Source organism: Canis aureus, chromosome 21 (assembly GCF_053574225.1).
Source record: "Canis aureus isolate CA01 chromosome 21, VMU_Caureus_v.1.0, whole genome shotgun sequence".
Classification (NCBI taxonomy): Eukaryota; Metazoa; Chordata; class Mammalia; order Carnivora; family Canidae; genus Canis; species Canis aureus.
In genome coordinates, this window is record NC_135631.1 from 1,169,187 (window position 1) to 1,183,496 (window position 14,310).

General features: G+C 50.2%; 3 protein-coding genes across 7 annotated transcripts; 1 reads left to right on the top strand and 2 right to left on the bottom strand.

Annotated features, from left to right (window-relative positions):
• Positions 1–227: 227 nt before the first annotated feature.
• TMEM258 (transmembrane protein 258) lies at positions 228–3,574 on the bottom strand. Of its 3 annotated transcripts, XM_077861937.1 has the most exons (5): positions 3,417–3,554; positions 2,602–2,689; positions 1,623–1,732; positions 940–1,076; positions 228–336 (listed from the first exon to the last, which is right to left on the bottom strand). In XM_077861937.1, the coding sequence occupies exons 1-4, from the start codon at positions 3,437–3,439 to the stop codon at positions 950–952; spliced, it is 348 nt and encodes a 115-aa protein (XP_077718063.1). In that variant the 5' UTR covers positions 3,440–3,554; the 3' UTR covers positions 228–336; positions 940–949. The 3 variants fall into 3 exon arrangements, with proteins under 3 accessions (XP_077718063.1, XP_077718064.1, XP_077718062.1); XM_077861938.1 differs by lacking the exon at positions 2,602–2,689 and having other exon boundaries at positions 3,417–3,574; XM_077861936.1 differs by lacking the exons at positions 2,602–2,689; positions 3,417–3,554 and adding an exon at positions 2,376–2,491.
• Positions 3,019–8,310, top strand: FEN1 (flap structure-specific endonuclease 1). Of its 3 annotated transcripts, none has more exons than XM_077861914.1 (2): positions 3,019–3,618; positions 6,391–8,310. In XM_077861914.1, the coding sequence occupies exon 2, from the start codon at positions 6,412–6,414 to the stop codon at positions 7,552–7,554; it is 1,143 nt and encodes a 380-aa protein (XP_077718040.1). In that variant the 5' UTR covers positions 3,019–3,618; positions 6,391–6,411; the 3' UTR covers positions 7,555–8,310. The 3 variants fall into 3 exon arrangements, with proteins under 3 accessions (XP_077718040.1, XP_077718041.1, XP_077718039.1); XM_077861915.1 differs by having other exon boundaries at positions 3,019–3,202; XM_077861913.1 differs by lacking the exon at positions 3,019–3,618 and adding an exon at positions 3,634–3,885.
• Positions 8,311–9,904: 1,594 nt separating this feature from the next.
• Positions 9,905–13,423, bottom strand: LOC144292126 (acyl-CoA (8-3)-desaturase-like). Its single transcript, XM_077861935.1, has 4 exons — positions 13,015–13,423; positions 12,690–12,769; positions 12,459–12,584; positions 9,905–12,139 (listed from the first exon to the last, which is right to left on the bottom strand). Exons 1-4 carry the CDS (start codon positions 13,168–13,170, stop codon positions 12,088–12,090), a joined length of 414 nt encoding a protein of 137 aa, XP_077718061.1. The 5' UTR covers positions 13,171–13,423; the 3' UTR covers positions 9,905–12,087.
• Between the last annotated feature and the right edge of the window lie 887 nt (positions 13,424–14,310).

The window sequence follows — 14,310 nt, forward strand, 5'->3', positions numbered from 1 at the left end:
TAGAGAACGGGATTGGCCCAAGGCAGACGCAATTGATGCGGATTCCCAAAGAGGTCTGCTCTAAAAACAACAGAAGAGGATAGGCCTGACCCCCTTCCTATCCACAGAGTTTTCGATTCCAAAGACAGGAACCCCTCCCATACCCGCCTCACTCCGCACAGGTCCAGCAGCAGGAACCATCCTGAAAGGCCACCCCACTCCTGCGGAATGGGCATAAGACAGGCCAGGACGGTCACACATCTGCTTTTATTGGGAGCAGCAGGTGGGACACTTCCAGCAATAGTAAAAAAATTAATTTACAAAAGCAGGAGTTCAGTGAAGCCACCTTGTTGGAACCTGAAAGAGGAGAGGGGTATAAAAATGAGACCAATGACCCTTCTTTCCACCTCCTTTTCTCACCAAACCCTGTGCTCCCGGCGCTAGGGCTGATGGGCATGTACTCTGAAGCTGAGCCACCAAAGCCGATACTCAGTGACCTGTTTAGTGGATTATCTGCACCAAGGGGTTGGGTTTTTTTTTTTTTTTTTAATCACTTAGTCAAGATTTCTATTAATGCCTGAAAACATTCAAACTAACCACAATAGTACTCCTTGCAGCAAGCTGTAAGTCCCAGATTCTGACTCCCTTCTAACCCATTCCCAAGTAGCCTTGCCGGTCAATGGTGTATGATGTGTAAGAATGCAAATGGCTCACATGGGAAGCCTGTGCCCGTGGCCCTGTGAAGTGTATCCCAAAGCCAACTCAAGGCCCTGGGCAACATGCAGAACTTAGAATAAGACGAGGTCACAGATCCCCATTAGGGACAAGCCAAGAGGCACACACATCTGGTGTCCCTATCCACTCTGCTGGGTCTGTCACCAAAGTGTCACACAGGCCTGAGGACCCCGCCAACACGGATATGGGAAAGTTCTCTAGTGCCCACCCTGTCACAGCTCTTACCCTTGGGAGCTCACACGTAGATGCCAACCCAGAGCAGCAGGAAGAGGACTCCAAAGCCCATGAAGAGTGAGGCCACCAAGGAGATGAGGAGCTCTTTGTAGATATCCCGAGTGTACTTAGTGGAGGTGACCTCATAACTGGCAGGGTGATTAAGGAGAAGCAAAGGGATGGACTGCCTAGGACAGGAAGCTGCCCAGTGCAGCTCTAGGAAAAAGGTATGGGCTGAGGGCTTTCTAGAAGGCTTGCCTGGCTCAGTGCAGCCAGGAAGAGGGACCTGAGAGACAACTTGTATTCTGTTGCTTCATACCAGCTCTCAACCACCATGAAAAAAATCAGGTCCGGAGGGGTTAGGTCACTTGCCCCAGGTCACATAGCCAGTGTGGACTGACACTAGCCCTCGGATTTCCCACTGCCTGAGCACACCCTTCTCTTACCACTTTCCCGATTTCAGATCCCCTATCCCCCACCTCCAGTCCAGCCAAGCCTTCTGTCACCATCCTGGGAATCTGAAGAGCAAACTGAGTTCGCCTGAGTTTGGGAAATCAGGCCACCACCTGACCTTGAACCTCAGCAGCTTTCCTTCAACTCCTTCCCTTCCCTTTACCCCCACACCAGCGCAAAACTGGCAGGGTGGTTTCCCACTTCGCTAATTCAGGCCCACGGGCTGCTCAGTAAAAGGATACACGAAGAACCAGGCGGTAAAGAACATGCCAATTGCCAATAGCACCACGGTCAGATGGGGGAAGACGGCAGGGTTCACTGGGCTGGTGTATCTGCTCATGGCCTCGAGCTCCTAAGGGAGGGTATGAGATCAGAGCTATCAAAGAATCCCAAGACTTCAACCCGGGAATGGGGAATGTGAGGTCATCAAGGAGCCTCCTCCTGCTAGGACTGTTATGGGTCTGTTTCAGCCTGGGAAACATGGAAGTCCCTCGGAACCAACATCGAGCGATCCCATTCGGAAATGACAACAATGACATCTTAAAACTAAGGTGATACTTTACTTTTTCAATATGAGACAAGAAGGGCAGCTGAGGGTCTGATGCTGACACAGAAGGTGATCGATTAGCTATCAACCAGTGTGGTTCCTAACATTTTTTGAGACCGCTGAAGACTATTAAAAAACATGCGAGAAAAGGTATGGACTCTGCCCAGGGTAAACCACAAGCAAGAAGTCTGTCTCTAATTTTAGGAGCTGTACGGACCCTCGTCTGAGGACACCAAGCTCAGAATCCTGCTGTAATTCCGAGCCTGGGCCAGGACCCAATCTCAACTGCTACATCTGCGTGCTTCACCCCGTGCTGTTATGGAGTCTCAGGATCTATCGGCCAAGAGACTTCAGTTAATAATCTGGCTCTACCGAGTAACATGCATCTCAGTAGTCATTAATAACACCACTCAGGGATCCCTGGGTGGCGCAGCGGTTTGGCGCCTGCCTTTGGCCCAGGGCGCGATCCTGGGGACCCGAGATCGAATCCCACGTCGGGCTCCCGGTGCATGGAGCCTGCTTCTCCCTCTGCCTGTGTCTCTGCCTCTCTCTCTCTCTCTGTGACTATCATAAAAAAAAAAAAAATAATAATAATAATAATAACACCACTCATAGGGCTGATGTATGATTTAAGAAGGATGACCAACGTCAAAGTGTCAAAGCATGTAGCTCACTTCCTGGCATGGAGTAGTTGCTCGAACGGTGTCTGCTTCCTCTTCGGGCTTACAGGGAAGATTATGAGATAATGCCTGTGAAGGAGGGCTGTAAACGTAAAGTTCCGTACAAATGTTAACTTCCATTGTCACTCACCAGCCAACGCTCCTAAAGTCCAGAACATAACAACTCTAGAGAAATGAATTGACCCCACTGTCCTAAGAGACACTGGAATTCAATTCAGTAAACATTTGTGCCTCCCCGAACACGACAAAGACAATCGCTGCCATTTACTGGGCCTCCAACTGCGGGCCCTGTGTTGGGCACTGGGGGATACAAAGATGAATAAGACAGCGTCCCAGAGCTGGAGGCACGTCAGAGGCTGGTCACTCGGAGGCGTGGCAGATAACAAAGGAGTCCACGACCTGCGGCAACAAGCCTGTACAGAGGTCGCGGGAGCGCCCAGGGCAGAGCGGCCAAGCGCCTGGGAGAGCTGGACGGGCTTCACCAAGAAGGCGACACCTGCCCTGGGCCTTGTAGGATGAGCACGAGTTCGGCAAGGGGGAGAACCTTCCAAACAGACACAAGAGCTCAATCACAGCCGACACATAAAAGCTCACGGTATTAAAATGCACCTCACGCGGCTCACCCCTAAGAGTCGCGAGCGCGAAACCTCGGCCTAACGAGTCCACCGCAAGGGGCTTCCCTTCCCGCCCCTCGGCCCGAGCCGGAAGATACAGGAGCCTCCCGCCATCTGCATCCCGGCCGTCTGCGGCCTTTGCGAGAGAAATGGAATGTGGGGCGGGCCCCGAGGGGGCCTCAGGGACTCTCTCACCATCTCGCCAGGTGTAGGCTCATCCGCCGCTCCGCCACCGGAATCACACGTCGGCAGCAGGAGCGGGCGCTCTGTCCGGCCGGAAGAGGAAGTGCACCCACGCGCGTGGCATTGTGGGATCTGTAGTCCTGTGCGCTCGGGTGTAGCAGGGGCTAGTGCCTGTGGGCGCCTGACGTAGAGCCGGGGCAAGCGATGGAGAAGGGTAGGGTAGATCCCCTGAGAGGGTTCATTCGCCCCTGGCGGGACTGTTTGCCACGAGGGGAACTGGCCGAGGGGTCGGGGCACGGTGCACTACACTTCCCAGGAGGCTATGCGCGGCGGCGGGTCACGTGACGGGAGCGCGGGCTTTGGAAGGCGGCGGAGCGGGACCGGGTCTGCGGCGGAGTGGAAGCCGGGGAGGGCCTGAGCACTGTCCTGGGCAGCGCCGGACTGAGCACTAGCTGCGGAGGCCTCGCGCCGCAAAGGCCAGGTGAGGCCCCACGGGCAGCGCCCCCGAGGGCGGCGGGTCCGCCTCGCGCTGGGTGCTGTGGGGGACCGTCTGCCGCGCGCGGGGCGGAGGCCGGGGCGCGGGCTCGCCGCCCTCCCGCTGCGCGACTTGGGTCGGTCGCTTAACCTCTGAGCCTCTTGCTTCACTTGCGGAAGGAGGGAAGTAGCCTCCACTTTAGGGGGCCGTTGTGTATTTTGACCGAGATTCTGCACGAGGGACGTTTTGGAGACTTCGCTGGTCTGGACCCCTTTCCCGCCTCCCAGTGTTGGGGGCTGGGGGAGGCCAGCCGGCCGGCAGGTCCTGACCCCTCGGGACGCCTCCTAGCAGGACGGCCAGCCTGAAGCTGGACCCAGAGGATCGGATGTACGGATCCGAGCCCCCAGGGTGTGGCAGGAGTTAGAGGATGGCGGGAGGAAGGGCAGGCAGGTCTTATCCCATCCTTTGTGTTGGCCCCCAGACTGTGAAGGCAGGTTGGGAAGCAGAGCACGGAAGATCCTGATGCCGGGTTGAGGTGTTTGGACTTAGGTAGAAGGGGGTATGAAGCAGGGTCCCTGATGCTTTAGAAAGAGCCCTTTGAAAAGTGGGAGCAACGAAAAGATCTAGTGTAATATTTCTTGGGCGTATCGGACACATAACACCAATGGGCACGCGATGACTTTTTAAGTGGCACCCAAAAAATCCTTTTTATTGTTATTTATTTATTTATTTATTTATTTTGCAAAAAATCCTTTTTAATAGTTATACGTTTAACGCATTAAAACGTAACTGATACAGCACAGACATACTGCTTGAGTTCTCTTTTTCAACTTACCTTCGTTTTTGTTTTTTGTTTGTTTTTTTGAGATTTTATTTATTTATTCATGAGAGACACAGAAGAGAGAGGCAGAGATGTAGGCAGAGGGAGAAGCAGGCTCCAGGCAGGGAGCCTGATGTGGGACTCGATCCTGAGACCGACCGCAGGATCACACCCTGAGCCAAAGGCAGGTGCTCAACTGCTGAGCCACCCAGGTGTCCCTTACCTTCGTTTTTAAAACCATGGTGTCCATTTAAAAAAAAAAAAATATTAGGTGAACGAAAGTACAGGTTTTACATGGAAATGGCAAGACATTGTGAGGGTGATTTGGGTGTGACCGAATTTCGGGAAACACTACCCTAGGAAGTAATTTGTCCACAGAAGTGCAGTACGGGACTCAGCCACTACAGCTTGCCAGGTTCCTAGATTGGGACCTAGGGTCTAGTAGGAGCCATGAGTTCACATTTCAGACTTAGTGGTAGAGAGAAAATACAAAGGGAAAGCCTTAAAACTCCTAGCAACATCATAGAAGTAGAAACCAATCACCGTGTTGAGGGGACACTGAAGGGAGCTTGTGAGAAAGCCACATAACTCCTGTCCAGATATGATGTTCTTTGCCAATCCTCCTTCAAGGCTACTCTATGAGTCGGGGTTCTCCAGAGGAACAGTAAGATATAGGATGTGGACATATATAAGGAGATTTATCTTAAGGAAGTGGCTCAGGTAATTGTAGAGGTTGGCAAGGTTGAAAATGATCAGGCGGGACCTCAGGCTAGAAACTCATGCAAGAGTTGATGCTGCAGCCTTCAGGCCAAATTTCTTTGGGAAATCTCAGCTTTTGCTCCCAAGGCCTTACAGCTGAGTGAATGAGGCCCAGCCGTATAATGAAGGATGATCTCTTTTGCTTAAAGTCAACTGATGATAGATGTCCCAAAATACCGTCACAGCAACAACTGGATTAGTGTTTTGAGTAAATAACTACATGCCTTAGCCTAGCCTAGTTGGGACATAAAACTCACAGCTGCAAAGTGGCAGGGAGCCAGAGGCATTAGTTGGGGATGTTCAATGACTGGCAGAAAGGTACAGAGGAGGAATGTATGAGTTGTCAGCAAATTGGCAAGTAGATACTCATATTTATTTTGCTATTGTGCACATTCAGCCTTGTATCATGGTTGCTTTTGTGCTTGAGTTGTCATCTTTGTTCAGCCAGTATTTGTTTGCTTGTTCTTCAGGGCTTGGTTCTGTCATTATGATCCCTGGGCGCCTCAGGCCGGGCTGGGCACCCTCCTCTGGACCTGCAGTGTCCTTGATGCCCAAGCCAGTGGTAGCCCTTACTGCACACTAGCCCTGTTGCTGCCTTAGCCACGAAACCATAAGTCTCTTGACATCAATAGTATCTTATTCCTCTTAACACCCAGTTCCCCCCACTCCCCCCCGCCCATACTCAGGAAGCCTTAGTATTAATTGAGTTACCCTAGCAAGGGCTTCCTTGCTAGACTATACGTATTTTTGCGAAGGTGACCTTGTCTCATTCATCTTTTCATCTTCTTCGGTCCCAAATTGGCATCCTTTTTGTCATACTCAAGTTTGTTCAGTTGAAGGCATGAAGTTGCTGAGATGGCACCAGTTATAACCCTTGATCCTTTGCAACCTTTAAGTGCTTCCCCTTCTTACTTTACTCCTTTCTTTTTTAGCTGCCCCTCCTCTGTATTGCTATGGGAATTCAAGGCCTGGCGAAACTGATTGCTGATGTGGCCCCCAGTGCCATCCGGGAGAATGACATCAAGAGCTACTTTGGCCGCAAGGTGGCTATTGATGCCTCTATGAGCATTTATCAGTTCCTGATTGCTGTTCGCCAGGGTGGGGATGTGCTGCAGAATGAGGAGGGTGAGACTACCAGTCACCTGATGGGCATGTTCTACCGCACCATCCGCATGATGGAGAATGGCATTAAGCCCGTGTATGTCTTTGATGGCAAGCCACCACAGCTCAAGTCAGGTGAGCTGGCCAAACGCAGTGAGCGGCGGGCTGAGGCAGAGAAGCAGCTGCAGCAGGCTCAGGCTGCTGGGGCCGAGGAGGAGGTGGAAAAGTTTACTAAGAGGCTGGTGAAAGTCACCAAGCAACACAACGATGAGTGCAAGCACCTACTGAGCCTCATGGGCATCCCCTACCTTGATGCGCCCAGTGAGGCTGAGGCTAGCTGTGCTGCCCTAGTGAAGGCTGGCAAAGTCTATGCTGCGGCCACTGAGGACATGGATTGCCTGACCTTCGGCAGCCCTGTGCTGATGCGGCACCTGACTGCCAGTGAGGCCAAGAAGCTGCCCATCCAGGAATTCCACCTGAACCGGATTCTGCAGGAGCTGGGCCTGAACCAGGAGCAATTTGTAGATCTGTGCATCCTGCTGGGCAGTGACTACTGTGAGAGCATTCGGGGCATTGGGCCCAAGCGGGCTGTGGACCTCATCCAGAAGCACAAGAGCATTGAGGAGATTGTGCGTCGACTTGACCCCAACAAGTACCCTGTACCAGAAAATTGGCTCCACAAGGAGGCCCAGCAGCTCTTCCTGGAGCCCGAGGTGCTTGACCCAGAGTCTGTGGAGCTGAAGTGGAGTGAGCCCAATGAAGAGGAGCTTGTCAAGTTCATGTGTGGGGAAAAGCAGTTCTCGGAGGAGCGAATCCGCAGTGGGGTCAGGCGGCTGAGCAAGAGCCGCCAAGGCAGCACCCAGGGCCGCCTGGATGATTTCTTCAAGGTGACTGGCTCTCTCTCTTCAGCTAAGCGCAAGGAGCCAGAGCCCAAGGGATCTGCTAAGAAGAAGGCAAAGACTGGGGTAGCAGGGAAGTTCAAAAGGGGAAAATAAAGGAGTTTCCCCTCATACTTCCTTGGCCCCAGAGTATCTGCCTTATGGTACCCTCAAGAGCTAGCACTAGAGAAACCTCTGGGGGCAAGGAGGGATTGCATTGCTTCTCTAACTCTGCCCTTTTCAGTAGTGCTGAAAAGTAGTGCTTTTCCCTTTTGTACTTGATTTTACAACAGGAACGCTACAGAGCAACTTTGTTTTCTTCCTTTTTAGCTCAGGAAAGCATGTCAGGCTCAAAACACCTCTCAGGCAATTTAACGGACACTGAATCTATTGTTAAATAAAAGTGATAGCAACAAGTTTTGAAGAGGGAGTGGGAGATAAATGGTAGAGACCGCAGACTGGACAGAAAATGATTTCTTGGCTGGCCGACTGGCAGATGGGAGGGGGTGTTGGAACCAGAATGCACTTCTTTCTGGCTCAGCCTTGATCCACCCCATAGGACAGCCATCAGAGACCCAGTCTTGACCAGATGAGGAGAGCTGCTGAGAGCTAAGACAGGTAGAACGAGCTGGCGTCCCTGGAGTTGGCAACAAGGGTCTAATTACTGGCTGTGTGTCCTGTGGTGGGCAGAAACTTGAACCTGCTCTGTAACTTGAGTCTTCACGGTGGTTACTTAAACATAAAAGACGGCGAAATTCTAGTGTCCTCTCTGAGGCAGTCAGCTGAGTTGAGACTTTGAGATTAAGATGCTGTTTTCATGTGCTGTTTTGTTTTAAAGGTATGAGAAAAGAGTCAATAAAACTGTAAAAGTAACCAGCATGTCGTATTCTCTGAGAACATCTGAAAACATCCCAAGTGCCTCCAGGCTTCATTCAGGCCATATGTAATGTTCTTTCCACGCTGAAGAGAACACCCTGGGATCGTAGTTACAAGAGGTTTGAGAGTGGCCACAAGATGGAGCCACACTCCATAGACTGGCCAAAGCCGCTGTGGCCGTGCTTTAGGCCATTTGGAGGAGGATGCCTGCCTGGTTTAACTTACTAGAAAAGAATTTTTAATAAATTGAATGGGTTTCTAGTTTCCAACCCACTGGGTGAGATAAAGAAGCTCCTTTGAGGAAAGCTTCACAATTTTGATCTACTTCATTCAAGCATTTACCTCACGAATTTATAAATCGTGAAAAAAATTGCACTTCACAAGTCACTTGTGCGTTCCTTTTGTGACATCAAATCCAGGTTGCTGTTTCCCATAGAGATGGAATGTTTTAAAAGTTCTTTTATCCTGGTGAAACTTGTGGGGAGTCTGATTTCTTAGCATTCCTGTCACTGCCGTTTGAGGTTAACAGAGACCCTGAAGCCATCTCGAAGTTTAAGCTGCCAGTGTTCTAACAGATTAAGTGGGTAAAAGACTGAAGCTGGTGGGTTTTAAAATTTCTAAGGGAGCAATCTGTATTTTAAGTGAAATCTTACGTGGAATCTCAGGATATAAGAGCTGCTCTGGTTGAAGCAAGAGTGGGACAGTCTCCCCAGCATCGCTCTTATAATTAGGGGACAACCACTGGTGTAGACAAAGTTCTATTCTGAGGGCAGGGATCTTGGTTCTGTTCACTGCTATACCCAGCAGTTCAATGAAACGGATTTCTCCAACTGGACCGAGCCACATAACTTTTGAGAGCGCCAAGTAGTATTTCTAAGCCTGTGGTAATGATGACAGCAGGGCCCAGAAGTGGAAAGAGGTCTTAGGGAGTGATGGCCTCAGTGTTGTGGCTCTAGTTAAGGGCTTATACCCTGTGGGAGTCGGATGTGTAGAGTGGTTTTCCTCTGGTCTTTTCATGCTAAGTTGTCTGGTCTTTCCTAGAAGTTTATTAATCACTGCACACTGCAGGGGAAAACCACTTCCGCAAATTTTTTCCTAGCTCATTTTAATGTTCCTGCTCAAAGGGAGCTGTTCTAGTTGGATTAAGGTTTAAAAGGCATTGCTTTGCAGTCCGTCTCTGAAGCGTTGAACCTGCAAAGGTTCAAGCAAAAAGGAGACTTTTAGGGGAATACTTGTACTGAGGCTAGAAACAAGGTCAAAAGGGTGAGGGTATTGCCTCATGGTAGTGGGAGATACCATCTGGCTTTCCAGGGGTCACAAGAAGGGGCTGGCTTTCCTTTTCCTTGCCATAGTCTCCCTGTGCCTTGGTGTTCTTTTGGACAGTCCTGTTATTCCTCTGCCCAAAGGCCTTGTGCAAAGGGGAGAGTCTGGGAACTCCTGATCAGAAAGTTCCAGCCATAGAGGTAGGTAGTAACTTAGAGTGCGGGGGGTGGGGGTGGGCGTTGACATGTGCACAAGAACATCATGGATTACAAGTGAATAGCCTTAAAAAAAAAAAAAAAACAAAACAAAAACAAGTGAATAGCCTTCATTTGGTCAAAATTAACTTTATTTTTCAGCTTTACCTCATCTGGATGTGGTAACAAAACTGGCACACCCAGAAAGGATACAGATGTAGGGCATAATTAAAGAAAATGCTTTTGGTAAAGGGGCGCGAAGACGAAAGTAACAAAGATAGACATGTAGGTTGGAATTCTACAACACTGGGTTGAAATGTAAGCTTTGCCACACTCTGTGACCTGTCCTCCGTAAGCCTGTTTTCTCACATAACGGCCTGGATTTGAGATCACTGCCCTGACTGTTAAAACAGTCTCAGCCTTTTACATCATTGGTGCATCCCTCTGTGGCCATGTGAGACCACTCTGGTCTAGGTGAAGGAGAGAAGGCCACAGTGGTTAAAGTCCTTTGAGGGCCTGGACTTGGCTCAGTGAGCCTTACTGGCTTTACAGGCTGGTGACCCCTAAACCTTAGGTAGCGGGGGATAGAGGTTGGGGCAGGTCAGCACCTGTTCCGGGGTGAGGAAGCCAATGAAAATAGAACTTTCCAATTCCACTCCTAATTTGTTTCAAACCATGTTCTGCCCAAATGGAGATCTGAACTCTTTCGTAACCGGTCCTGCCCTGTTTGTCATCCCTTTAATCTTTGTTCTGACAAATCTGTAAGTTATCCCAACAGCCTTTCCACGGGTGGTACCTCTGACCCCATCACAACTTGTTTTCAGAGGACCTTTATTCTCTCCTAAAACTAAATATGGACTCTTCTACGGCTCTCTTTTTTGCCTTCTAGGTTTGAGTTTTCTCCTCTCTGTATCCAAAATGCTCAATATTCTTACAGTAGATGCTGATGAACAGGGAAATAGCTCCCTCACCTGCATGGGAGGGCTTAAAACCCTGGAAATTTTTTAAAAAACTGTATTTCAGTACTAGACTGATAGGCTTTTTAAAGAGAGTATTCTAAATTCCTACCTGGTGTCCAGCCGAGAAGATGCTTGAACAGAGTTGATAGTTCACAAACTTCTGTTTTTATCTTCCTATCTCTGGTTTAGAACTGTGAAGTGATTATATTTAATTCACTGTTCCTACTCAGAAGTAATACCTAAAATAATTTAGGTTGTAGAAAATCTCTTAACAACCCCTATAGTCTTTAGGAATTAAATTTGTTTTCCTCATGACTGGTAATTCAGGGTCTCCCAACATGGTCACTTGTGCCAACTAACTACTTTGTTAAACTTGGAAGTACAGGGAAGATGACAAAGGGAAACCACTGGGAACCCCCTTTTTTTTCTAGGGAAGAGATGAAGTTAGCCCATCTGTTCACTTATGGATCAAGAAGTGGACTCCTCATCCTACGAATGTCTTATTCCTTGGGTGGTGCTTACAAGAGGTGACCCAAAGCCAGGCACTCTTCTTGCTATTTTTGCAAGACCTAGGACCTAAATGCTCTCTCAGTGCCCTGGATGGAACATAAGTTCAAAATCGGTAGTGCCAAGATCCTTCAAAGTCAGAGGTCTCTAGCACTGCAATCCTGGCTTTACTCTAACTGCTACTAGAAGTGGGAAAATTGCTTCTCCAGGAGCTAGAGGCAGACCTAGGTCCCACCTAGCCCTAGAGTGAGCTGAGCCTCCCAGGCAGTGTACTATGCCAGGCTTCAAAGAGGATAGAAATCTTACTCAGAAGGTTCAGCCACTCTTATCTCCTCAGATAGTGGAGGGTGTAGAAGGCACTGAGAAGCACACCAGTGAGATGGGCTCACCCCTTTCCTGGCTGGAATTTTAATGCTAAATCTCTTACTGATTTTTGGGCTGGGTAGATCCCCTCCCTTTCCTCACCAACCATCTGCATCTGCCAAACTAGAAAAAGGAAACTAAACTCGCACATCTCTGCCCCAGTAGTTCCATCCCTCCCCCTCTAGGGGGCTGTGTGTCCCCCTAGCCCCTTGGGTCTTAGATCTGTGCCTAGAAGATAAAGGGGAAGGGTTTGAGTTGAGCTATTACCTCCTCAAACCCACCCCCACCTCTGAATATTAGAATTGCAGTGGATTGTCCTTCAAACTACCCTCTGTTTTGGTGCCAGAAACGCCTCTTCCAGACAGGCTGGTGTGTTTTGTTTTGTTTTGTTTTGTTTGTTTTTTTAATTTTTTTTATTATTATTTTTTTTCAGGCTGGTGTTATAGGTGAAGATAGGCATCTCTTACAGATGGGGGTGGGGGCTGTTGTTACTGGTGAAGATAGGCATCTAGCCAGAGCTGCCCAGACTCCTTCAGTGAGCTGTGGGGGCAAGATAGGAGCAGGAAGTGAGAGAGCATAGCCAAGCCCAAAAGCCAAACCACCCTACAGACATGGAGTAGTGAGGCTCTCAGAGAGGAATGGAGACCGATCTCCATGGCATATGGCCCTCTTTCTCCCCTTTGCTTCTGAGAAATAGGTTGGGCCACAACCACAAGACCAATACAGCACCTGCCTGTCTTGGTGGCCTCCATTCCAGAGGATTGGGAAACCTGCCTTTTGCTCCCACCCCACACATCACCAACCCCATGGCTTGCCCCCCTTGGCCCCCCCAGCCATCTTCCCAGGCTCAGGTACTCACTAGATAATGTCGGCGAAGGCTGAGAGCAGGGGCTTGGACTGGTACTCTATGCCATGCTTGGCACACAGGGACTGCACCAGGGGAGCCACTTTATGGTAATTGTGTCGAGGCATTGTGGGGAAAAGACTTCAAGGAGAATGGGACAGTCAGGCTCCTACTCCGGTTTCCACATCCCTGCTTGCCCCACAGGGACTCTCCCAAGGACCCTGCTTCTCAGGTCCCCCTACTCACTGGTGCTCAATCTGGAAGTTGAGATGTCCACTGAACCAGTCGTTGAAGGCAGACCTGTGGACGTTGCATGTTGCCCGGAGCTGGAGGAAGAAGGCCGGGGAGGGGATGCGTCTGGGTGCCGGATGGAAAGGCCAAGCTGGCTAAGAGGACGGGTGTGGGACTGTCCCTGGTCACTCCCTTCTCCACAGGGTAGCAGGAGAAGCCTCAGGCTAATAAGGTGGTGCTGTTTGGGGGCTTTTATGTTACTGCCCTTGCCCCTTAGTCTGCCCCTGTGCCCACCCACCATTTTTATTATCCCTAGGTCTTCCAGGTGACCGTCCCTTACCTGGGTGGAGACCCAGTCCATATTCCGGTCGTAATCAATGTGCATGGGGATATGGTTCATCTGTGTTACCCATACAAACCAGATGCTTTCCAGGAACCGGGTGGATGTGGCGCACAGACAAAAACAGTACAGATAAGAGCTCTCTAGCCTGGCCATCTTCCTAAGCTAACAGCTGAAACATCCCCTGCTGCCGAAATCCCCAGCACAGCCCCCAGACCAGACTCGTGACTCCCAAACACCTGCTTTTCTTCGCCATCCCTCCTGCCCTGTCAAATACTACCTGACCATGAAGAAAAGGCCCAGGACGCCTTTCAGTCCCAAAAACGGCACGTAAGTGAGGAAGATGCGAGCATAGAAGGTCATCATCCAGGCCAAGTCCTGCATTGAGAGGCAGAGAGGCAGGCTGGCATAAAGCACTTCCTCCTCTTCCTCTCACTTCGCTTATTTGCATGGTATGGCCATTCTGCCAGGGACCCAGACTGAAGCCTCCATCACTGTCAGCTTTTCTTCATCGCACGATCTGCAGTATCTAGTGCCACCACTTACGTTCCTGGTGGTAGTCCCCAGTCCTCCTTCCCTGTTCCCTTCACAGGTGGCAAAGCCTGCAGGGCCTCTCTGCCTCCAGCTCCTCCCAACCCACCTAAGTTCTTTTTTTTTTTTTCTTTTTTTAAAATATTTTATTTACTCATGAGAGACACACAGAGAGAGAGAGGCAGAGACACAGGCAGAGGGAGAAGCAGGCTCCATGCAGGGAGCCCAACGTGGGACTCGATCCCGGGTCTCCAGGATCTCGCCTTGGGCTGAAGGCAGCGCTAAACCGCTGAGCCACCCAGGCTGCCCCCATCTAAGTTCTTTATGCCTTCATTACGCTGCCAAACAAATCTTCCAGGACAGCGGCTGACTGTGCCTGTCCCCTGATCAAACCTCCAGGCACTCTTCTGTACCACAATTCTCCCCTGACGTGAGTCCACAACATGTCCAGTGGCTAAAATTGCCCCTCACTTCCCAGCTTCTCTGGTCAGAGTCCTCTCCCTAGCCCACCTCTGCCTGTCCTCCAAGGCCAGCTAGAAAAGTAATTTCACAAAGCCTTTTCTGATGCCTCTCTTCAAGCCAGAGGCAAGCAGGGCCCTTTTGGAATCCCAGAACCACCTGCTTCTATCTCTTCCCAAGCCTGGCTCCTGGCTTTATGCCAAGCACAAAAGCCTCAGGAGATACAGGCTGAATGAAATAGGCCATTGGGGGCGCCTGGGTGGCTCAGTCAGTGGAGCATCCGACTCTTGGTTTTGGCTCAGGTCA